This window comes from Notamacropus eugenii, chromosome 1 (genome assembly GCF_028372415.1).
Source record: "Notamacropus eugenii isolate mMacEug1 chromosome 1, mMacEug1.pri_v2, whole genome shotgun sequence".
Taxonomy (NCBI): Eukaryota; Metazoa; Chordata; class Mammalia; order Diprotodontia; family Macropodidae; genus Notamacropus; species Notamacropus eugenii.
In genome coordinates this window covers 310,510,443-310,536,269 of record NC_092872.1, presented here as the reverse complement: position 1 = coordinate 310,536,269, position 25,827 = coordinate 310,510,443, and the positions used below count along the sequence as shown (strand labels likewise).

Sequence of the window (25,827 nt, the reverse complement as noted above, 5' to 3'; positions counted from 1 at the left end):
TAATTTTCAGATCTAGTTTCCAGTTTGACTAAGAGAAACTGTATTGCTTTTCTTTCTTCACTTTGTTCACTCTAGATGCCTTTGCATTTTCATGGATTTCTGTGTAGGCAATCCAGCTAACTAGTTCCATAGACTTCTAAAATCATGTTTTATGTTTCATTGTATACCAAATATTTACCATGCTCAGGTGATTCTAATCATGCAGCACAGTGAGTCTTTTGGTCTTTGCCCTTTTCTCTTCATAAATTTCAAAGCAGTATATCTTTACCTAAGGAACTTTAGTTTATGACCAACTCATCTCCTTACACTCTGACTTGTAATATTCAGCTTAATAGGAACTTGATACTCCAGGATGCACACTACAATGCACGAGCTGATCACGGCCCCTCCCTATCATGAGCAATTCTGAGGGAGTTTAAAATCAGACCAAGTCTGGCCAATGGGGTTTGTGACACATTAGTTGTATACAATACCACTCTTTTCTCTTTCGAGTAGATAGCTCGCCTCTACTTGAATGGCTCTCAGCTGCTCATCAATGAGAATTTATGTTAGTAGGGAAAGAGGTCCTAAAAGTTGTCATTCTTCTTCCCCTATAAGCCTAGCCCTTAACATATAGGGCCAAGGAAGCACCTGCTAGTTTTTGTTCAAGTGGGATCTAAGAACTAGCACCAAATTGGTTACAGCGCATATAATTCCAACTTAATGTCTTTATAAAGGTTGTGTTGCAGCATCACCAAAGTTGAAAACAATGAACTTTATTACGAACATGTACTCTCCCTGAACCTGAAAAAGGCCATTTTCCCCATAACCTCTCATTAGCATGAAGAATGCTTTAATGAAATACATCCACATTAAGTGCTTTATGAAAAAAAGTGCTACATATAGAAAACATGGAAGGCTTTACAATTTTCAAGAAAGCAACCATGCTCTTCTCATCAGCACAGTCAAAGGGCTGAAAGACTATTTCTGTTAGCTCTTTAGTCAGCCCATCTAAGAGCCATATCTCTACAATTTCTGCTTGAAACAGGATCAAATATAGCAGTGACCCCTCATTAAGACCAGAATACCTATGACGTGTAAACAGAGTGAAGTGGCAAAAAAATATACATCTATATATTCTTTCAAGTGGAGAACTAAAAGAAAATTCTTACTCAACAGCCAGGCAAAGAGGCTGAATACACACACATGTGCACACACATACACACACACACACACACACACACACACTCTCTCTCTCCCTCTCTCTTTCTTTCTCACACACACACACACACACACACACACACACACACACACACACACACACACAAGAACAAGTCAAATGTCTCAACAAGGATTTACTTTAACAGAACCTTGCACAGGTACACTATGCTCAAGTCTCACTAATAAAGGAGTCACTTGGATTTTTTTCTTTATACAGCACAAGCCATTGGCCAAACAATTAGACCCATTGCTGAATGGAATGGAGCAGCATCATAGACACAACATTTTAGACCCTGGCTCTATGTGCCTTTAATACTTTTTTTCCTTTTCCTCTGTATTTACTAAACAGGGTTTTTTCTCATTTTTCTTTTTCTTTTTTTAATAGGGTTCTTTCTGCAGGCTCTTTTTTCCTCTCTTGTATTTATCATGTTTTTAATTTCTTCTCTGAGCAGGAATTTTCTGAATCTGTGTCTTCCAATTCCCCCCGGTGCCTTTTGAGTCCACTTCGTCCATGGGTGCCTCTGCTGTCTGGCAAGTGAGGTTCAGTTGAGTCCTCTTTTGTGCCAGTGTTGTGGTCCTCATAGTCCATTTCAGATAGATGGCAGTCTTTGTGCAAGAGTGCCCCAGGCAGGAGCACATTGTCATTGTCAGCATCTGAGTGTATTGGGGAAGAGTGGGTGACTGCCTCTGACTCCCCAAAGTTCTGTCCATTGTTGTGGAGGTGAAGGGGTCGAGGGTGGAAGTGTCCATTGTTGTGGTTGGGGCAGGTAGTTTCATGGTTCCTCTCCTCACTGTCATCAGACTGGGTTCTAGGACAGCTAGTGGATCCACTACTGAGGGCCAGGCAGGATCCTTTGGGAGTTGTGGACAAAGGTTGCTCCTCAGACTTGTCACTTAAGGCTTTGCAGAGGGCTTTTCCATTGAGCTTCTTGGTCTCAAAAGTGTGTTCGATAGAGCTGCTATTATTAGTGCCCTGGGATGTGCCTTCTTGTTCCTCTGAACATGGGTGGTTGTCATGATCACAGCCTTGGCCATTACTAGGATTCGTGGTAGAACTGCCTTCTTTCAAAGCTTCCCTGCCTTGGCCTTCACAGGGGAGATCCTGGTTGCCTTGGGGAGTAATTACACTCAAACCACTTTTACTGGAAGAAGGAGTAGGGTTACTTTTCTCACTTGTCCCAGGTTTTCCCTCATCTGTCTCCCCAACCCCTAATGAAGTCTCTTCATCTTTACCAGTTGAATATGAGATGTAGGAGTAGTGGAGCCATTTGTAAGCTTTGTAGATTTTCCGCTCAACTGACTCCATGTCAGAAGCTGGGGACACCCGTCCTGGGTGAATCTCCATGTTGGAGGCACTATGTTCTGGGGAGGAAGTTGGTGAGGAAGAGAGATCATCCACTTTGATCTGTGGGTAGTCATAGTTATCTTCTCCAATATAGGTACCAACATGCTTTGCTGGGGCACTGGACCTATCATCTCGTGGTGGTTTCTGCCGCCGTCTCATAGCATTCCTTTGACGGGTAGAAGTGCGCCGCTCATTTAGCTCCTCCTCATCCTCAGTACTGCTGCTGCTGCTGGAACTACTAGACTCATTCTCTTCAGGGCTAGGTGATCTGGGTCGGGGGAAAAGGTCAGTATCCAGTTCAGTCTCACAAGCATTCTCATCTGAATCTGACTCATTGGAGAGGGCCAATAAACGCTTGTCTTGGTACCTCCGCAAGGCAGACAAACGCTGTTGTCGGGAGGCCACATCTTCACATGAGGAGGGCGGGGGGGATGCTACTGCTGTAGCTCGAAGGGAACCCAGGTGGTAGGCAGTATCAGTTGATTCATCTGCCATGGGCGGTGGAGAATGATGCAGGGAGGTTGAGGACTCAGAGTCACTATAGCCTGAACGCTCACTCACCCCTGCATGCAGCTGTAGGATAGTACTCTCACTGAGGTCACTATCTGAATCTGAGCTCCAACCCTCAATCTCCCGGCGTACTAGGGAGTCAAAGAAAGCCATCATCCGTGGGTCTTCTTGAACTGACTGGTTGGCATAGTCATGGGACAAACCACTCCCACTGTTCAACACAAGGCTGATATATTCTTCATGGGTATAAAGACAGCGGGAATCATCTTCGATTCGACCATCAAGGTCTCCAGTACAACCTGGCTGCTTGTAAGGACTCCATATCTAGAAAGAAAAGAAAAAGAAACAGATATGAAAATATCTAAAAATAAGTGACAACACAGGGCACAGACATAGGGCTTTCCCCCCCCCTCTTTTACTTTACTCCCTCCTACTTTAAAAAAGTAAAAAACCTAACACTTTGTTGATGCCTTTTATCTTTTTACATCATGGTCAATTCTGGATATATCCTACTCTCCCACTCACAGTGTGACTTTGGGGAAGTCATTCAACATATTTGGACTTCAGTTTTCTCATTTACAAAAAAAAAGAGAGGATTAGCCTAGGCAACATCTATGGTTCCCTTCTGGCTCTAAATCTAAAACCACTGCTTCTACTTTTGTGTGATTTGGCAAATCATGTGGCCTCTCTGTGTCTCAGTTTCCCCTATCACTATGCATGAGATAGCAAGACAGACAGATGGATGACATTTCTCTTTCTTCTTTTTACCTCTCTGCCACCTTCCCCCTACCAAAAAAAAAAAACCTTCAGAGAACAGAATGAAGGAAACAGCATGGTACAGGAGAAATTTTGGGTCAGAAAATTAGGGTTCAAATCCCAGTTTTGCTGAGTAAATTACCTAATTTCTCTGGGTTTTAGTGTCTGCCACTGAAAAATGAAGGGACTTAACTCGATTTCTGAATTCCTATCCAACTCCAAATTAAATCATATGGTAAGATAATGCAGAAGTTAATCAGTACATAAGCATTTATTAAGCACTTACCATGTGTCCAGCATTGTGCTAGAGATACAGAGAAGAGGAAAGATTATACCTACCCTCAAGAAGCTCACAGTCTAAAGGGGGAGATGAATATAAAATAACTGGTACATACAAGATATATTCAGAATAGGTAGAAGGTAAACAGAGAGGGGAAGGAATGCTGATAGCTTAGGGGACCAGCCTCCTATATCCAGGAGGATTTGGGCTAATTCTTGAAGGAAGTCAAGGATATTAAGTCAGAGGAGGAAGAGTACTCCAAGCATGAGGCACACCCAGTGCAAAGGCACAGAGAGAGGAGGCAGTATTGTATGAGGAGCAGCAAGAAGGCCAGTGTTGCTGGATCATCAAGTGCATAGAGGGCAGGAGCATTTGAAGACAGGAAAGGTGGAAGGAGAGGCAGGTTATGAAAGGCTTTAAATGCCAAGTAGAAGATTTTATATTTGATCCCTGAGGTAAGAGGGAGACACTGGAGTTTACTCAGAGGGGATGCTAGGCGCGAAAGTGGGAAGTGTGTGTGACACAGTTGCATTTGTGCTTTAGGAAAATCACTTTGGCAGATGAATAGAGAGGATAGATTGAAGTGGGGAGAAACTCGAGGCTGAGAGACCAACTGGAAGGCTATTACAATAGCCCAGGCAAGAAGTGATGATGGCCTGAACTAAGGTGATGACTACGTGACTGGATAGAAGACAACATGTTGGAGAGATGATGTTGCTGTTACCTGTACGATGTAAATAAGATTTGGCAGTGAATTTTATATATATATATATATACACACACACACATACATACATATATATATGTATATATATGGTATGTATGAGAGTGAAGGGTCAAGGGTGGTGCTGAGGTGAGTCTGTGTGATTGGGAAGATGTTGGTGCCATTAAGAGGAATAGGGAAATTGGGAAGAGGGGGGATTTTGAGAGGAAAGATAATAAGTTCTGTTCTGGCATGGTGAATGTGAGATGCCCATGGGATCACCCAGTTTGAGACGCCCAAAAAGCAGATGGTGATTTGTGACTGGAGTTGAGGAGAAAGACTAGGGCTAGACCTACAGATCTGGGGAGCATTTGCATAGAATGTTAAATGAATCCAGGGAAATTTATAATATCATCATGAGAAAGTGTAGAGGAAAAAGAGAAGAGGGTCCAGGGCAGGCCCTTAGAAGACACCTTAGTGGGCATGACATGGTTGAGGATCTATAAGAAGAGAACAAAGAGTAATCATATGGTAGAAAAACCAGGAAAGAGCAATGTCATAAGCACGTAGAGAGGACAGAGTGCCTAGGCGGAGGTGATTAACCATGTCATATGCTACGCAATGTCTAGAACTATGATTGAGAAAGAAGTCACTTGAAAGTTTAAATTGAATGATGAGATAGGAAGCCAGGGTGCAGAGTGGTAAGAACAGAGTAAGAGGAAAGGAAATAAAGGCACTTTTCTCAAGGAGTTTGGTTGACAAGGGAATAAGAGATATAGAATGACAGAAGGGATGGGTGGATTATGTGAGGGTTTTTTAAAAGATGGAGGAGATATGAGCATGTTTACAGATGCAAGGAAGGTACCAAGAGATAGGGACAGAATCAGACATGAGTGGAAGTGTCGGAATGACAGCAGAAGCCAAGGTGGGGGTTGGGATCAAGAGACAAGATCTTACAAAAAGAAACTTTCTTCAGAAGTATATACAGCCCCTACACCAAATCTCCCTGAGAATTAATATTTGTCTGTTCATTTATATTCTCCAACTGCAGTATTGCTATTTTTAACTAATAGGTATTGCTTACATTTGCTTTAGTAAGAATAGTGAACAATCTACATTGCAGTTTCATCCCTGGGAAGGCAAGCAGTGTTACCCAGGAAACTGGCTTAACAACCAAGCAGAACCAAGTTCTCCAACATTCTGTCCAGTTGCTAGGCTAAGGCCAGTCACAACCCCCAGAAAAAGAAACCAGTTCAGCCCCATCAGTATTAATGGAGACTTTCTTCAGTTTTCTGCTTATTCACTGTTGCATCTTGGAAAATGGGAAACAAGAGGCAGGCTCAGCTGCTGTACAACATTGCATTTGTTGGAATTAGGAAGAAAACTGATGATAATGTGTGGGATTTTTCCAAATGTGATCAATCAGTCAGGAACATAGGTGAGTTTGTGAGTTTTCAGGTAATATTATGAACTATCAAAATGCCTGTGTTCTTTCTCCTGCACCTTAAAAACCCCTCATCATAGTCATTATCCACAATAGTCTAATGATACAGGAAATGTACTAATTGGAAGAAAAGAGAATGGTGGGGAACCACAGGACACCATGAATTAATTCATCTAAGCATCACAGACCTAGAACTAGAAGAAACTTCAGAGATCATCTACTCTAGTCCAATCCCCTCATTTTACAGATGGAGGAATCGAAGCTCAAGGCAGTTAAGTGACAACTTTAGAAATGGAATTTAAACCCTGGTTCTCTGAATCCAAGGTCTGTGCTATTTACTCTGTCAGAATCAGAAGCTGCAACAAGAACCAAGGTTTTCTGACACCTAGACAAAGTCTCCGTTCATCTAGCCACAGGTGTTTAAAACAGTCAGATTCTTCACAGGAGGGTAATAGTGTTAGGGAAGAGGCACAGAAAATACTGCACATGGCAGATGTTATGCAAAAAATCCAAGTTAACAGTAATTAAACTGTCACTGCAAATGAGAATTATTAGATCCACCTGACTATGACAGGGTAGTCCACAAAGTGGCCCAGATAAGCTCGTACACATTAGCATGTAGCCATGGTAATGCTGATTCTTGCCTGGCAGGGTGACTATCTTTAGATAGCTTCTAATACAAGCCTCTTGAACCTTCCCAACTTTCAGCAATGTTAAGAGCACTACTTCCCCAGAATCAAGCAGTTACAAGTTCTTTTCTTTCTTGTGAAAACTCCATAGAAGCTTACTCCAGCTTCCTCTAGGCCCTTTACTTCATTTAGTAACTCCGAGTGAAAGCATCACACCTATTACACAATTCTGGGTTTGTGAAACAGCTTCCTACAATAGCTTCATCAACCCAGTTCAACTCTTCAAGCTTCAAATTTTTCATTTGCTTAAGCTTAATTGACTTTTCCTTCTTTAGCTTCATAGGTTCACCTCAAAACGTTATGAGTTATAACTCGTGAAATTAGCTGCCAAGAGAGAATTTTGCCCTAAAATGCTTTTGTGAAATTCCTTAAGAAGTTCACTTAACCATAACTTTTCATAATCTTTCACCTGTCTACTTCTAGTCTCTAAAAGTTAAAAGACAGTGTCTAACTGCTCTTGAAAAGGAGTTCAAGTTGTGGTTTCAAAGTATAACTAATTTTTCATCATCCTAGAGGTCTAGTCCTAGAGTAGTCTAATAGTTAAAGAGGAAAATTTGTCTGGAAACAGAGTCCTTGGCACAAGAAATTCCACATTCTCCTCTTAGCTCTTCTACCCAGTTCCATTTTAGAAATGGCTAAATAAAAGCTCATGACACTTTTATTCTGGCATAAGAAAATATCAGTGGAAAGACAGCATATAAAGATATGAATTTACCCTTTATAAAAAGCTTAGCCCAATGTGCTAAAGGCCTTCCTTCCTTTTTTTCTGATATTGCAAGGGTACCAGAGGAATACCTTAGATGACCACCTATTATCCCTCATCCTAGACATGTGACCAAAAAATTTTCTCTCCTTATTGTAGAATTCCGTGTTGACATCTTTTACTCCTAATTCTTCTTTTAAAATTCCTCGCTGGTGATATGTTGCAACCTGTTCATACCCACCATGTGCCTCTCCATTTTCCCTCTGTGTGATATTAATTTGTAAATCTTCAAAAATTGTCATATTCCATGTTTGGCTATTTGGTAATAGCAGTAGAATGTTGGTATTAAAAATACAGACTTAGCTTTCATGGGAAATTTTGGGTCATTAGAAGAAGCTTTGCAATGCTCACCCTACTCCTGTTAAATCCTATACCCAATTTGTTGGCCATATACTGTTTGTCCCAGATATACATACTGATGAACAAGTAGGGGCTTTTAATTTTCTGTGTCTCATGGATCCCTTGGACAGACTGATGATGCATATAGACACCCCTTTTAAATGCATAGGATTACCAAGAAAGCTAATTATATTGAAGTATAGTTATAAAATTATTTTAGAAATTACTTCATGGACTAAAGATATAATCTAGGAAGACTGGGGGGGGGGGGGGGGGTCTTCTCTGTGGTTGGACAGACCAGACTCCTTTGACTCTCTTTCAATATGTTCTACAATATCCCAAGGCTTCTTGTCATCAACCCAGTGTCATCTGTACAGGACCTTACCATCTGAAGGAATCCCTCTTCAACCTGGGACTCTGTATTGGGTCTTTTCCATTATACTGGCAAATACCTTCGATGAATACACAAACTGCCAGTTTTGCTGAACAGAACTATTTCTGTTGTTATAGCTTTCAAAGAGTGTTGAATATTTTCATGTATGGATGGGAGGGAAACACCATATTGAAAAAGAGCTTGTGAGGTGGTGTATTGCTCTACTGAAACAAGTTTTGAAAATCAACAATAAACACAGTTACATCTTATATATTTTTTATCTCTTTCAATCAATTGTGAACTGGTAAAGATACTGATTGTTGTTAAATATTGCTTTCTAAAGTCTTCTTGTTCCAAACTAGTAACGTCTTCATTAAGGATGCTTTTGATTTTTGTATTGATGATTTTCTAAAGATTTTGTATACATCTTTTGTAGGCGTACAGTTTGATAGTTAATGATGTTTTCTTAGTCATTTTTTTTGAGGTACTAATGTACGAGACTTTTCCCCATTCCTTTAGTATCTTCCCTTTTTACCTTTCTCACATAGCTTATATACTGATCCTTCAATGCCCTAACATTTGTGTCACCTCCAGCATAGGTCTCTAGATACACACAGTCTAACCTGACTGCTTTCTTCATCTTTGTTCTCTTTAGTGGTATTTCTATCTATCCAGAAAATACAATGAAGACTGTGATATTAAGATCCTGGGATAGTGGTTCCACTGTTCTTGACAGAAAGGTCTCTTATAATAAGTTTTACAGACATTTTCCATTTTTCTTCTATTTGTTTTCTTCATTCCTTTTCACAATAAATGCCCTTGGGATGGTGCTGTTTATTTAGATGCCTTACAAAGTTTTTTTTTCTTATTAAACTCTTTTTACCCTTTACTGGTGCTTCATGGGATGACCCTACTCATATCTGTCCATCATCCTTCAAAAGATTTTATGATGGGGTTTATATTCTAATCCAGTATTGCTCTGGTATCCACTTCTCTTGGTTGGCAAGTAAATCAAAAAGTGTGCTGACAAAGGTATTTTCTGGGCTCTTTTGTTGTCGTCGTTGTGGTAATTATACAGTAGCTAACATTCTTTATAACATTACTAAAACTGGTTTTTATACAATTTATGTTCATTGCCCATTTTTAAATTGTCAGATATTTGTGTACATAGTTCAGGATTAAGTTGTTTCAGTTGTACACTGTTATCTTTTTTCTCATCTTCTTTCTTCTTGATTTTTATAACTTGTGATATTAGCTTTGATAAATCAAAGGTCTGACTGTACATAGATAGGAGATTTAGGGATAATTCCCACATCAGTAACACATCTTTTCTGGTCTTTCAGGTTTTATTTTGTCTTGCTGTTTGGGGTTTGCTATTTCCAATACCCTATCAATTTCTGATACAAAGATATCAGACTCCTGTATAGAGTGTATCTCTGGCTTCTCTCATTCTTTTTGAATCATGCTTTCTCATAGATTTCTCCCCATTCTTACTTTTTCCACCCTTGTACTGAAATTGCCAAGTATCGGAGTATATGCTTATTGAATCTGAAGGGTCTTATCAAGCTCCTCATAGATTTTCTCTGCTGTTTCATCCCTAACAATCAGTTGAAATTATTTTCATGGTAGTCTTTTGTCAAATACTTAGCAATGATTATCATGTATTCCAGTACTAAAAATCCCACAAAATAATGATTCTCTTTCTTTCAGATGTATGATAAACTAATTTTCAATTTTTTTCTTTGCTTCTTAAGGAGTATTTATGAACTGTCTTTCCATTTAGGTGCAACTTCTTTATTCTGGTCTTATTTAAAGCAAGACTGATATGATTCAACTCCAATACACCCCCTTTGGCGGACACCTTGTAATGAACTTGTGGGAGGACATGAACAAGAGTTACGTAAAGGAGGGTAAGCATGGCTTGCAATCTGTATCGTTGCAGGGAATGCTCAAATCAATGGGATCACAGGTCCACTTGTGTGTTAAGCATAAGAAGCTAGAAGTGTGCTAGGAGAATTATGCTGGCTACTGATAAAAAGACTAAGCCATCTTTCTAGCAAACTTTCAGGTTTTTGATCTAGTAATTCTCGTGTTCTAGAACCTACATTTCCCTAAAGTGAAATCCTGTGAGCTGAGAAAGTATAGGAGGGCTGCTTATTCCTTAATTTCTTTTTGAGAGTCCTTCAATCTGGGGAAAATAATGAAACCCTCAAAAAATCCATCCAGCAGTCTGTTTTATCCAGAGGATTGGGAAGTGTTAGATGTGTCGGTGGAATGGGTCTTTTGCAACAAGACCCTGTTCTCTTGTTCTACTATCATTAAAATTAAACATCAAATTTAAAACAGTATTCAATTCAACAGTGCCTAGTATGTGCAAAAACTGTGCTAGGTACAGGGGTATAAAGACAAAACTCAGCTCTTGTTCTCAAGGAATTTATATTCTACACATGATTGTTTGCTTTACTATCCTGAAGGTTAACAAGTTATAGCAGAAACAAAAGGAAAGTTATTTCTAACAAATATGAAATAAAATAGAATTGGGGTGAAGGAGAGTGTGAAAGTAGTATTCCATGATATGTACTCTTTGATCCAGTGACGCTGGCCTGCTGGCTATTCCACGAACAAGATACTCCATCTCTCAGCTCTGGGCATTCTCTCTGGCTGTCCCCTCATGCCTGGAATGCTCTCTCCTCCACTCCCACTAATGGCCTCCCTAGCTTCCTTTAAGTCCTAATTAAAATTTCACCTTTAGCCTTCCCCAACCCCTCTTAATTTGAGTGTCTTTTCTCTCTTATTTCCTTACATATAATGTACATAGCTTGCTCTGTCTGTATTTGCTTGCATGTTGTCACCTCCTTTAGATTATAAGGTCCATGGAGGTAGAAACTGGTTTTTGCTTCTTTTTGTATCCTTGGTGCTCAGCACAGTGCCTGGCACAGGGTAGGTGCTTAATGTTTACCCAGCATGCTGGGTTCATGAAAAAAAAGAGAGGCAAAGAAATGCTTTTAGGGGGAAGAGTTTAACTTTATAGGTAAACAAAGTCCAATGGTTAATTCAAATACTTAATTAGGAGTATCATTAAGCAACTGTTCTACTGATCTGTATATGTGTGACTATTAACATATTTCTTATAGTACAGTAATAATCTAATTAAAATTGTTTGGAAGACCTTTCCTCTGAGAAGGGAAAAGTGGGTGCTCTTATTATTCCCATTTTACAGATGAGGAATCTGAAGCTAGCAAAAGTTAAGTGACCTGCCAAGTCATGCTGCTAGAACATGCTGGAGGTTGGCTTTAATCTCAGGAATTCTGCAGTCCAGGTCCAATGCTTTATCGAAACAAAGAATCTCTCCTTCCCAGTCCATTAGGGACAGAGATAAGAACTCAACTTGTGATTTCATTACAATTGGGAACGCTCTCTACCCTTGTAGGTCAGCACTTTCTCTTGCACCTGATAGTTTTAGGGCACTGCCTAGGAGCAGAGAAGTGACACGTCCAAAGTCACATAGCTAATTATGTGTCAGAGGCAGCATTTGAACTATCCTGGCTTCTAGGTCAGTTCTCTTTCCAGGGCATTCCTTGTTGCCTCTGCATTTGTTAACTACAAAATACACAGTTTCCAGAGGAAGGCATGGAGCTAATGAGAAAGATGACCTTTTGGGAGTTAAGTGTTCAGAAACCACAACTGAGAGTAAAGACCTCTTTCTTCTGAGACAGAAAAAGGTACCCCCAAAAAGATCAGGAAAAGAGAAGGGGGGGTGGACCTAAGTGGGGGGCAAAAAAGCAGTTTTATGTTGAGACTGGAATTTGGCTTGATGTGGTCTGTTAGCCCTCTAGAAATAATCATAATATTAAATAGCTCACACCAGTCAATCCACAACATTCCTGAAGAGTGAGTCACCAGAATGAATCCCCCTTTACAAAAGGAGCCAGATCTAGAGCACGTCCAAAGCTGCCTTTGGATGAGGTGATTGCTGGCTAGGACAGGGACTCATCTCACTCTGCCTAGCCATCAGGTATCTAGTATTTACAAAATGCCTACTATGTGCTAGGCACTGTATTAAATATTATCTCCACTGTCTCTGATTCCCGAAGAGTTACAATTTCCAGTTGGACTGTCACCAGAACAAATATACTTGAGATAAAACCAAGTTCAGCTTTAACTGCTGCCTTGCTCGCTCTTCCCTGTAGGTGTAAGTACCAAAATTTCTTAAAAATTCAGACTGAATTCAGATTCAGATTCATCATATCTTGGTGTGGTGATCCTAATCCCTTTGGTATAGAAGCTAACAACTGAGCTTTAAAATGTCCCATCTTCTGGAGCAGCAATCTCCCCAGCTCAGTGTGGTTGGCCTCATGCAAAAAACATTTTCTTCTTTTCCTTTTCTGAGACCTTGGCTGGCTTCCCAACAGTGATCTTAAGCTTAAGGACTTCAGTTGAGTCAACAGTAGTCTGTGGGATTCAGCACATAAACAAGGCCGAACAGGAAGCTCTATTCTATAGGAAGTGCCCAAGTAGAGCTTCTCTGGAGTAAAAGAATTATGTCATCTGTGCCTAGAGACAGCATGTTCCACTGCCAACACTAGTCAATTACTCAAAAGAAAGGTTCAAAGAATTCAAAAGTCTGAGCAAAATCTGCTAAGAATTCTGAAGAGGAAGAATCTGTAGTCACTAAATCCAAACCCAAAATTCATTTAGCAATAAGCCAGGAAAGAAGTGTCTAGATTCCAGCCATAAACTAAGTCAGAAGTCTATGCATAGAGATAGTCAGTGAGGTTGGGAAAACTAGGCCTTTTGGGAAAAAAATTTCTCAGGATAATATGTAAAGTCATTCAAATTAGCAATGGCTCCCGGAGATAAAGTAGCAATAGGCTGGGCTTGAAGGAAGTTAGGCTATGGGCAAATATGAGTTATGATTTCTACCACTTGCACTGTACCTTTGTGAGCTGCTATCTGCCAAGATAGTTATGATGATGCAGATTTTAAAAAATTCTGCCTAGCAAATGTCCATTTTCCTTTATAAATCTTTCTGCTTTTGGAACAATAGGAATTATGAAGGCTTTGAAGGCACTAAAGAAAATTACTATCCCAATCCATTCTCCTCTTCTAAACACACCACACACACATACACACACACAGAAGTTGACTATTGACTTGTAGGGTCAAGGATGATTTCTCAGTTGTTAAAATGATCATATAGATGTTCCCTAAATGATAAAATGACTGTGAACATGAGGCATGAGCTCAAGATGGAAAGCTGGCAATCACAAAGATCAAATGGGGAAAGTAGTCAAGGTTCCTAGTAGTTGGAATGTGAATGATAGGCACTGGGCCATCTTATCACAGGTATGTGCCACGTTGAATGTCTTACTTGCAGACTATAAAAATATACCTTGGCAGAGAATGATTTAATTCAGTCAATATACAACTGATTAAAGTTATTTCAGTTTTATCAAATCACCTCAAATACAACTGCATGTAATTTTTTTGTTTCTTTTTCAGAGTATTTTGGTCAGTGGTTCTCAGAATCCTTTGGTTAGAGACTTGACAAATTATGGTAGTAATCAATAGGAAAAGGAAAAATGAGTCTTAGATAACATATCCCCTTAACCTCTACAGGAAATCTGGCAGGCAAAATTAAGCAAATTTGAGGGTGAGAGACAACTGGAAACATGGTAGCAATGTGAGGCAATATCTGGAAAATACTTAACAGATGACCAAAATATAGGCCAAGATATGATTTTTTTGGTTTGTTTTATTTCTTCCTTCTGGATTTAAACACCATATAAAATAAGCATTTTAAGATATAAAGTAGAACAGAAAAAGATGACTGTGCATGAAAATGTGAATCTCTATTATTGCTTTTCCTTTTATAAATATTACAAAACACCCCCCCCCCCCCCATCACGTATCTGTTCTCCAACATCATTCCTAATATCATTCTTGATTAACACTTAGATTGTGAATCCTATCTGAGGTCCTGTCAGATTCCATCTACAAATCACAATACCATGGCAATTTTTTCCTAAAAGACAAAAATAAGGTAGAGTTCTGACCTTGATAATCTTTTCCACACCAGAGGAGCAGATCATGTAGGTGTGGGGATTAAACCGGACTTGGTTGACAATTGATCTGTGGCCTTTCAACACCATGAAAGCTCCATTGACCACCCTGCCAATGCCACCTGGGAAGAAAGAAGAAAAATCAAACAAGGGGATGCATGGATGGGAATGTATTCCAGGTAATGTCACACAACCAATTTTGGGTCTGAGATGTAACATGTAAAAATACAACACTAGCGAAATATTCTATCTTGCAGATAAAGTTGCTATAGAAAGAATGAAGAAGAAATACCTCTCAGCATATGTACTCTTACCCAGTACCTTTATTTAGCCTTTAAATACTGCCCACACCTACCCACTGCAATTCCATTGTCAAGTGAAGGCCATTTAAAACTTGTTTTTTGAAAGCTTTTGATTTCTGCACTTGGCTTAAAAATACACTGGAAACAAATGAAACTGACCAATTTGGCAACAGGAAGCAAATGAGTTAATGGTGGGCTTGAACCAGAGGCAGATGTAAATAAAAGAGAAAGGTGTTTCTGGGAAGGGTACTACCAAATGTATTAGGCCAAAAACCAGTAGGAGAAAATGGAAGAAAAAGACCACGTCATTTCAGGTCCAGTATACCAACTGCTATGCTAATCTAGGTGTTTACAACACATTTTAAAAATAGATTTTGTTGATATTTTTTGTTTTTACTTTACCAAATCTAGGTAAAAAAATCTTTCCCCCTGTATTGCCAGTCCCTTCCCCCACCCAAAGAACCAACACACTTTTTAAAGCAGATTTTTTTTAACACTTTTAAAAAAAATTTCATGCATGCAGGCCAAATTTATAATCAACATTCTCATGAGAACCATTTTTGAGAGTATTATACTCATACAGAGCATTCATATATAAACACACAGAGTGAACTCTCCTTTATATCCAAATATGATAGTGCTAACTCACTACCATCAATACACTCACTTAAAAAGAAAGTGAGAGCACAGGAAGGAGAGAGGAAGCAAGAGTAGAAGACTTCTTCATAGATTTATTGAGGGCTGTCTCCAGCTCCTAGGCAGCGCCAGACTCTGTAAGTTCCCATGAGGCTTATTTGGATTGTCACAACTGGGAAGAGGAAGAATGAAGTTCAGAGACCTAAATCTACTCTTTGAAAGTTTGGATATGAATTTCTCCACAAGAGTTTCTCAGGATATCTCTCTATATTTTATGGCCTGTGTTCACTTGGATAGTAACTGAGTTGGATATTGAACTAGAGAGCAACCAAAGACCTGGAGGAAATTATGCAACTGAATCAACTGGATCCACTAAGACTTTTCCTACCCTTGGCTCTCCTCTAGATGTCCCTATTCTAGTATTCACATAGATGTGCCTCATACTTTCTAACCTCCTGACTACTCACTCTCAATTCCTCTGATTTATTTCTTCACCTCTGCAACACATAGAAATGGTCACATACTGCAGTATGTGTAGTCTTGTCATTACCTCTAAGTATTTCACTTTCCTAATTAGAAATGCCCCTACCACTCTCTCAAATCTTCAAACTCTCTCAACTGGTTACTTCCCTACTGTCTTCAAACATGGCCAAGGTTCTGTCATCCTTAAAAATGACCTTCAACAGACTTTACAGTTCCCTCAAGCTATTGTCCTAGATCTCTCCTCCCTTTCTTAAACTCCTTGAAAAAGCTATCTAGAAGAGAAGCCTCCTCTTCTTCACTTCTCAACTCTGTAACCTAGTATCACCCTCACTCAATTGAATCTGTTTTCTCCAAAGTTACCAATGATCTTTTAATGACCAAATCTGATGGTCTTTTCTCTGCACTCCTCTTGCTTGACCTCTTGCTGCATTGGACACTGTTGGATCTCCTTTTCTTCTGGATGCTCTCTCCTCATTCTCCTCTTGCCTATTTAACTGCTCCTTCTCAGTCACCTCCACTGTTTTATCATCCATATCACAACCTAACTGTGGGTGTTCCTCAAGGTTCTAAACTCTCATCTTCTCCGTCTGCAACCTCTCCCTCTCTCTCTCTCTCTCTCTCTCTCTCTCTCTCAATAACTCCTTCGGTTTCTATGGATTTAACTATCATCTCTATGTATATGATTATAGAAAGACAGACAGAACAAACATCCTAGTTTCTCCCAAGTTTCAGCCTGTATCATCAGTTTGCCAAGTAGACATTTCAAACTTGATGACCCAGAGACATTTCAAGTTCACTATGTCTAAAACGACTCATCATTTTCCCCATAGTTCCCCCTACTACTTCCCCCCTTCAAAACTTCTCTATTTCTGTCAAAGGCACCACCACCCTTCCAGTACCTAAGGTTCTGATCCTCTGTATTCCTAGGCCTCACCCCCTGTAACCAATAAGATGCCACATCTTTACATTTTAACCTCTCTGTCATCTCTAACATGTGACACTTCCTCTCCATGCACACAGATATGATCTTAGTTTAGTCCTCATCATTTCTTTTCCAGATAATTACAAGCAAAATCTTAATAGATCCTGACCCAAGTGTCTCATCACTCAAATCCATCCCTGAAACTGCTGCCAGAAATTTCCCTTAAATATAGATGTGCCATCATTCTTTAGTCAACTCTAGTGGTTTCTTATTGTCTCTAGAATAGAATATTAATTCCTCTACTAAGCTTTTAAAATTTTCACAGCATGATCTTAGCCTATCTTTCCAGATGCATTGGGCATTTCTTCCACTCCTATACTCTTGAGATCAAAACATTGGCTTCTGTTTGTTTTCAACATAGGACACTTCATTTCCTTATGTCAACAGTTACTAGTGGTCTCCTTCCCAACCACTTTGTATTTATTCATTTTATATTAATGCAGTATATGCTTATATGTGTATTTGGTTCCCCAACCAAAAGGGAAGATCTTTGGGAGTGGGGACTGTTTCATTATTTGTACTTCAATTTCTAGTGCCAACACAGAAGTACACACACACACACACACACACACACACACACACACACACACACACACACACATACACACACACTTTATAAATACTTGTTGATTGATTGGGGGGATTATTGGGGGAAGAGAATAATCAGATTAGACTGAGTACTAATGTTTCACTTCTGCCTACCACCCCTTTAGTAGCAGAGAGAATAGTTATGGATATGTTCTCCTCTTAGAGAACAGAACCACAGTCTTCTGAAGAGTTTCTTACCAGTTTCCAAATTTTGCCTACAGATGGCAAAAAAGATGAGTGATCTTTGGAAGACCTGAATGTTAAAAAGTGGTGTTATCCAATAATATTCCAAACATAGTCTCTAGGTATCTCTATAGCAACTATCACCATAGCACCAGGGTGCTCTGAGAAGCAGACCATTTTAGTATAACAATACAACAAAAAGGCAACAGGTAGAAAATTTCTAATTTCATAAACTCTGGCTACCATGGGGCATATTTCTCTATCTGTTGCTAATATAACAGCAACAAATTTTCTGTCTCAAGAGCAGAAGGCATCAATGTCTACAAATTTAGGTCACAGGCAGGAGGAAAGTGGATGGGAGGAGGACACCTCTTTGAATTGTTCTTTGAGTATTATTAGGACAGCCAGGCGGCACAGCGAATAGAGGGCTGGGCCTTGAATCAAAAAGACTTGAGTTTATATCTGACCTCAGACTCCTACTAGCTATGTGACCCTAGGCAAGTCACTTCACCTGTTTGCACTGGATTCCTCATTTGTAAAATGGGAATAACATAGCACCTACTTTCAAGGGTTGCTGTGAGGATCAATTGAGATAACACTTGTAAAAGGACTTAGCACAGTGCCTGGCACATGGTAAGCACTATAAGAATTATTATTATTATTACTTCGCTTGGTTCTTCTTTTGTACCCTTAAAGGCACAATCTTATCACAGCAATACTAATGTTAGGTCTCCCTTCCTCCCAAAATTAACCAACAAGTACTTATGAAGTTATAAAGTGCTTACTACATCTTCATTTAGTTAACAGCTAAAAGAATGGTACAGTATAGTGAAAGGTACATTATTTTCAAAGCCAGAAGACCTGGGTTCAGATCATGGCTTTGTTGCTATCTGTGAGATCCAGACAACTAATTTTTATCTCCCAGGGGTTCAGTTTCCTCATTTGGAAAATAAGCAGAGAGAACTAAAGCTTAAAGTAACTTTCAATTCTAAATCCTATGATCCAGAAAATTGCAGAGAGAAAAGCCAGAGCTGAGAGATGGAATATCTTGTTTATGGAACAACCAGGAGGCCAATGTCACTGGATCAAAGAGTACGTGTTCTAGACTAAGGTGTAAAAAGACTAGAAAGGTAAGAGGGAGTTAGGTAATAAAGGGCTTTGAATATCAAACAGCAATTTTCTATTTGCTACTAGAAGTGATGGGAAGCCACTGGAGTTTATTTAGTAGGTGTGTGTGTGTACGTTTGTTTTGCCTTTCTTTGTATACCCAGCTCTTATAACATTGTCTTTTACACTTAAATAAATACTTGTTGATTTGACTTACTGACTTGACTTTATATCAAGAATGGAGGATTGGTTCAATATTAGAAAAAATATGAAAATAACAGAGACTACATTAATAAAAACCAATAAAATTTCATGACTACTTCAACAGATGAAAAAAAAGCTTCTGAAAAAATACAACATCCTGGGGTGGAGCCAAGATAGTGGAGTAGAAGGACAGACCTGCTCTAGGTCTACCCCCATAGCCCATAAAATATCTGTAAAAAATGACTGTAAATAAATTCTAGATCAGCAGAAGACACAAAACAACAGAGTCAAAGAAATTTCCAACCCAAGACAGCCTGGAAGGCCAACAGAAAAGGTTTATTGCACTCAGCTCAGAGTGGAGCACAACCCAGCCTTGGCTGCACTGCGCGGCAGGGACAGGACCAGAGCAGGCTTCAGGGCACACAATCATGGGCAGCAACTGTGGTTCCCAGATTTCTCAACCCACAAATGCCAAAGACAGCTTCAAAGGTCAGTAAGAAAGCTCTTTCACCTGGGTGAGAAGGGAGCAGAGTTCGGTCCTAGCCCTGGCCCCAGGGCAGTGGCACCCACTGGGGTAGCAGTGTCCATTTGTGGAACCCTCCACCTAACGACACTGGGGTTGAACTGGGTCACAGTTCTGAGTGACAGTCCTGGGGTGAGGAGGAGTGCTGGCCTGGTGGAGCTTGTGGTGACTGTGGAGAGGGAATCCTACTCACAGATCCTAGGCAGAAAGGAGTTACTTGTGGTTGCCCCTTGACCAGAGCGCAAGCCAGGAGAGGAGGAAACTCCTCTCCTTTGATTGTGCCACCTTGGAGGAACTAGAACTTACAGGTCCCTAGACTATACCCTCCATTTGACAAAGGACTCAAAAGTCAAGTAACTGGCTGGGAAAATGCCCAAAAAAGGGGAAAAAAATAAGACTACAGAAGCTTAGTTACTTGGAGAAAAGGTATTTTCTTCCATCCTTTTGGATGAGGAAGAACAAAGCATACTGTCAGAGGAAGACATAAAAGTCAAGGGTTCTATATCCAAAATCTCCAAAAAAATATGCAAAGGTCCCAGGCCATGGAAGAGCTCAAAAAAGATTTTGAAAATTAAGTAAGAGAGGTGGAGGAAAAATTGGGAAGAGAAATGAGAGAGATGCAAGAAAATCATGAAAAGCAAGTCAACAGCTTGCAAAAGGAGACCCCAAAAAATGCTGAAGAAAATAACACCTTTAAAAATAGACTAACCTAAATGGCAAAAAAAGGCCCAAAAAACCAATAAGGAGAAAAATGCTTTAAAAAGCAGAATTAGCCAAATGGAAAAGGAGGTTCAAAAATTCACGGAAGAAAATAGTACTTTAAAAATTAGAATGGAGCAGATGGATGCTAATAACTTTACGAGAAACCAAGAAATTTCAAAACAAAACCAAAAGAATGAAAAGATAGAAGACACTGTGAAATATCTCATTGGAAAAACAAATGACCTGGAAAATAGATCCATGAGAGACAATTTAAAAACTATGGGACTACCTAAAAGTCAGGATAAAAAAAAAGAGTCTAGACATTTTCTTTCATGAAATTATCAAGGAAAACTGCCCTGATATTCTAGAACCAGAGGGCAAAATCTAGAACTGGAGGGAAAAAAATCCACCAATCACCTCCTGAAAGAGATTCCAAAAGGAAAACTCCTAGGAATATTGTAGCCAAATTCCAGAGTTCCCAGGTCAAGGAGAAAATATTGCAAGCAACCAGAAAGAAACAATTGGTGGAAATACAATCAGGATAACACAAGATCTAGCAGCTTCTACATTAAGGGATCGAAGGGCTTGGAATATGATATTTCAGAAGTCAAATGAACTAGGATTAAAACCAAGAATCACCTACCCAGAAAAACTGAGTATAATACTTCAGGGGAAAAAACAGTCATTCAGTGAAATAGAGGACTTTCAAGTATTCTTGATGAAAAGACCAGAGCTGAATAGAAAACTTGATTTGCAAGCACAAGAATCAAGAGAAGAATAAAAAGGTAAACAGGAGAGAGAAATCATAAGGCACTTACTAAAGTTGAACTTTTTACATTCCTACATGGAAAGATAATATTTGTAATTCTTGAAACATTTCTCAGTATTTGGGTAGTTGGAGGGGTTATATACTTATAGATAGAGGGCACAGGGTGAGTTGAATAGGAAGAGATGATATCTAAGAAAAAAATTAGGGGTGAGAGAGGAATATATTGGGAGAAGAAAGGAAGAAATGGAATGGGGCAAATTATCTCTCATAAAAGAAGCAAGAAAAAGCTTTTTCAATGGAGGGGAAAAGGGGGAAAGTGAGAAGGAAAAAGTGAAGCTTACTCTCATCACATTTTGCTTAAGGAGGGAATAACATACATACTCAATTTGGTATGAAAATATATCTTACACTACAGGAAAGTGGGGGAGAAGGGGATAAGTGGGGTGGGGCAATGAGAGGAGGGCAAATGGGATGAGGGAGTAATTAGAAGTTTACACTTTTGGGGAGGGACAAAGAAAAGAAAGAACAGAATAAATGGAGGACAGGATAGGATGGAGGGAAATATAGTTAGTCTTACACAACATGACTATTATGGAAGTCTTTCACACAACTACACATGTATAGCCTATACTGAATTGCTTGCCTTCTCAGTGGGGATGGTTGGGGAGGGAGGAAGGGAGAGAAGTTGGAACTCAAAGTTTTAGGAACAAATGCCGAGAACTGTTTTTGCCTGCAATTGGGAAATAAGAAATACAGGTAATAGGGTACAGAAATCTATCTTGCCCTACAAGAAAAGAGAGAAGATGGGGATAAGGGAAGGGAGGAGTGTGATAGAAGGTAGGGTAGATTGGGGGAAGGGGTAATCAGAATGCATGGTGTCTTGAGGTGGGGGGAGGGGAGAGATGGGGAGAAAATTTGGAACTCAAAATCTTGTGGAAATGAATGATGGAAACTAAAAATAAATAAATTTAAAAATACAACATCTATTTATGATAAAAAGCATAAGAAAAAATGGAAAGAGTATAAAACTAAGAGCCAGCATTAACTGTAATTGTTAGAGAGTTTTCCAGTAAGGTCAGGGGTGAAGTAAGAATGTCTACTGTAGCCTCTGCTATTTGATATAATTCAAGAAATGCTAACTATAGTAGTAAGAAAAAGAAGGCAAGGAGAAAACAGCATCGTGACTTTTTCAAACACATGATGGTTTACAGAGAGAACTCTAGAGAGTCTACTATAAAATTAATCAAAACAATAAATAACAATAGCAAGAAGAGGTATTTTGGGGGTGGGCGTGGGTGGGAGAGAATCATAAAGGTGGCATTTACCAGGCAAGGAAAACCATTATCAATCATGATCACCATCACCCTCTGAAAACACCTATGAAGAGGGCTTACTGAGTGACTAGAAGTGTTTGTTTGTCCAGACAAAACTCTGGGAAGCCGCTAAGAAGCCCTCCAGCTCTGAAAACCCAGATGTTGGTGCTTCCCTCTCTGGTAACTATGTATATGTTGCTTACTATAAGACAGTTTGGAAACACAGTCTGTTGATTTAGATTTCTCTGTATTTTCTCTGAAGTTCAGGGTGCTGACTTTTTCTCCTGAATTAAGTGAATGATAATATGAGCTTGATTAAAGGAGACTGTTAACCCCTCAAAAGTTGCCTTTCCTTTTAGAAAAGCAGATCAAAGAACCGGTGATAACAGGTTCCCCTGTGTATGATATATTATGGCAACGAGGATGGGATCTGAATAAATTAAAAGGTAAGTACGGGGATTGTCTGTTGTTTCCCAGTTGTGGGGGCTATGGTTCTGTGGAGCCCTGGGAGGTGGGGATGGTGAGAACCTGGGTTTGACTGGATTAGCCAGGCTCTAGACTGCGCTGGAGGAGTGAATGCCCTGAGACTGTATTGTATGCAAAGCCCTGGAATAGGACTGAAACCAAACCACCTAGCAGAAGCAGAGAATAGCCTGTGTGCCAGTCTTGGAGAGGTGAGTGTTAGAATTGGAGTGGAAGTTTGAGTGGAGAACTACTTTCCTGCTGACCCAGGCAGAGAGCTCCTGCTGGAGGAGGAGGAACCCAGGAATTCAGAGTTCAGTCCTGGGACAAGATGGGGATTGTGCAGTTGAGTGTTCTTTTTTGTAGTATTCTCCTGGGACAGTTTGGGATCCAGGGGGTAGAGTTGCCTACAGTGTGTGTGTGGGGAAGTGCCATGTACCCTTATCCACCTTGATGGCTTTGCTGCCAGGCCGCCCCTCAGACTTGGAAGCAGGGGCTGGAGCATCGCTAAGACTGGGCCTTCACTCATTAAAACCTACACCTGAGAATGCCTGCAACAGCAGGGTGGTGAGCATGCACCCCCAAGAGGACTTTTCTTGGACATTTCTGTTTTGAAATTGAGGGATTGAGGAAGGAGGAGCTGGTTGCTATCTCCTCAAAGAATGATGCCACGTTATGCATATACCTTTATGTTTGTTTAAAGCCATATGGCCACCCTGGTAATGAGTTACTATGCTATGTATTTTGCAAATGTGAATTATGTTATGTTTACTTAAGAAATGTTAAAGGTTGCCCATATAAAGGCTGTGGAAGATCTTGGGGCCTAACATATTGGTAATGAATTTTTGCTTATTGTTAATATAATTTTACTGCTTAATGGGAAGATGTCCCCCACACATTTATGGGTCTGGGAAGATTTATAGGAAGGTCCACACCTTTTGTTAATGAGGCATTGGTTCTCAAGAGCTGTGATGCCCTCTGGCTCTAAAAAAATGGTTTTAAGTACTCTAGAGGTGACGCTTTACTTTGGGGTTTACTGACTGGAAATGTGAAACCATTTATACATCTCTGTCTCTCTATATCTCCTCCATTAGAACATGAGACTCCTTGAGAGTAAGAGGCTGATTTATTTTTCTAATTGTATCCCTAGTGTTTAGAACAATGCTTTGTACATAGTAAGGGCTTAATAAATGCTTTTTCATTCAGTCAGTCAAATTAACTGTTCATAGTTTGGCTGTCCCAGCAAAACAAAACTGTGAACAACAGTTTAAGAAGAGTTGTTCTTCAAGAGAGTAATCTATACAGTAACAAGTTTAGTAATTTTTGTTTGTTTGAATTAAGAACATTGTAAAAAACAACAATTTCATAAACTTAAGAACTCTGATCAAAGCAATGACCAACTATGATTGATGAGAAAGTATATGTATTACCCTGATGGGGAAATAGGCCCGATATTCACAAGGAGACATACTTTTTTTGGACATGGCATATGTGTGGTCTTGTTTTGCTTGACTATGCTTTTGTTATGAGGGTTGTACCTTCCCTTTTTTACTGTGGAAGAGAATTTAAGGACTAGTAAGTAATTAGGGAGTATGATCAAAAAGAGAAAAGAAGCAAAGGAGGGCTATCAAAATATTTTTCTTTAAGGTACAGAAGAAAATAGAAGTTTACTTCTCAATGTCTCAGTCCACTGTCTAATATCATAGAACAGATACACTGGTAAAGGGTGGTTACCATACCAAAGAAATGGTGTCTGTCACAGGTAGATAGACAGATGGCCTAAAAATAATTAAAAGCTTTTGGAATTGGAAAAAAAGAGACACTTCAGATAAAAGATTACTTCTAATCTTGGGACTAAATAGTAAGGGGAGAAAGTTTATTTTTAAATAGCTTAAGTACATAACTGTTTCCAAATTCTATTGAATCACTTTGAACAGTGTCATGTTATCACATGTGATTGTACTTCAAAGTTAACTACTTCACTTGTATTTAAGCTCTTGAACAACAACAACAATAAAAAAAGTCTGTGTGTGTAACATATAAAAGTCCTTTTGTAATTTGTTTAGTAACTAAACCACAGCAACTGTATGGCTGCTCTTAAACTTGGACCTAAAAGAATTTTGAACACCATTTTGTAATGCTAACATTGGGCAATTATCTTTTTGGTTCAGTAACTGACAGTTCCATCTTTTCTAAACCACCAGCACTTGATAAAACTACTGTAACATACTTGGTTTCCCCCTTGTCCCAAAACTGTAATTTCAAGACTCTAATGTGGGGAAAGTGATCAGAACTTGACACGGGTCCACCAGTGACTAAGATCTGCCACATATTGAGGCCATGCTTACCTGCTTCTGGGTCTGGAGGGATTCTCCACATATATAGGTTGAAATCATCAGAGCCTGAAAGGATGTACTGTTGGAACAAAACAAAAGGCATACGCTTTAAAAAAAAAAAATTAGATAAACACACATGTACCACATACAAAGCAAAAGAGGAATTCTTCAAAATTACTAACCTAAAAGGTAGTGGGAAGAAAAGGTAGAGGAGAACAGTGATATGAAGTCCCTGCCTGATAGGTCATTAAGTCTTTTACTGGGCCCCTGCTATGCCTGGCTTACCAGTAAGACCAAGCTATAAGATCAGAAATGTAATATCAAGTGTATGAGGACCAGAGTTGATTATGTTCAAATTTTGTCTGCAAATAAAATGCACTACCATGACAAAATGCAACTGTGACACATTATATTTACTGTTAAAAATGTAGGGAGCAATATAAACCAATGTATTATGATATAATGTATTATTACAACAAAATCACCACTTGCCTTTACTTTATTTACCTTTACCCACCTACCCTTCATAAGAAGGATGCATTCTAGACTGAAGGCAGAGATCCAATGGAATGTAAGCTCCTTAAGGACAGGGTCTACAGTCTTTTTGCTTTTTTCTTTCTATTCCCAGGGTCTAGCACAGTTCCTGGAACATAGTATCTGAATAAACTGAGCCTTACTATACTGTATTTATCCAAGGGAATGGTATTAAGAAATATAATAGATATTATGGTATTTTAAACTGTATAACAGATACGTGATATTTTCACATAAGG

General features: G+C 39.4%; 1 protein-coding gene across 1 annotated transcript in view; it reads right to left on the bottom strand.

The window, feature by feature from the left end:
- Nucleotides 1-739: 739 nt before the first annotated feature.
- Nucleotides 740-25,827, bottom strand: part of DCAF5 (DDB1 and CUL4 associated factor 5) — a 133,242-nt gene continuing 108,154 nt past the window's right edge. The window contains exons 8-10 of the mRNA XM_072629501.1: nucleotides 25,067-25,133; nucleotides 14,459-14,586; nucleotides 740-3,379 (exon numbers count right to left, since the gene is read on the bottom strand). Coding sequence (XP_072485602.1) covers nucleotides 1,625-3,379; nucleotides 14,459-14,586; nucleotides 25,067-25,133 — 1,950 coding nt within the window. The 3' untranslated portion in view covers nucleotides 740-1,624. The remainder of the gene's footprint in view (nucleotides 3,380-14,458; nucleotides 14,587-25,066; nucleotides 25,134-25,827) is intronic.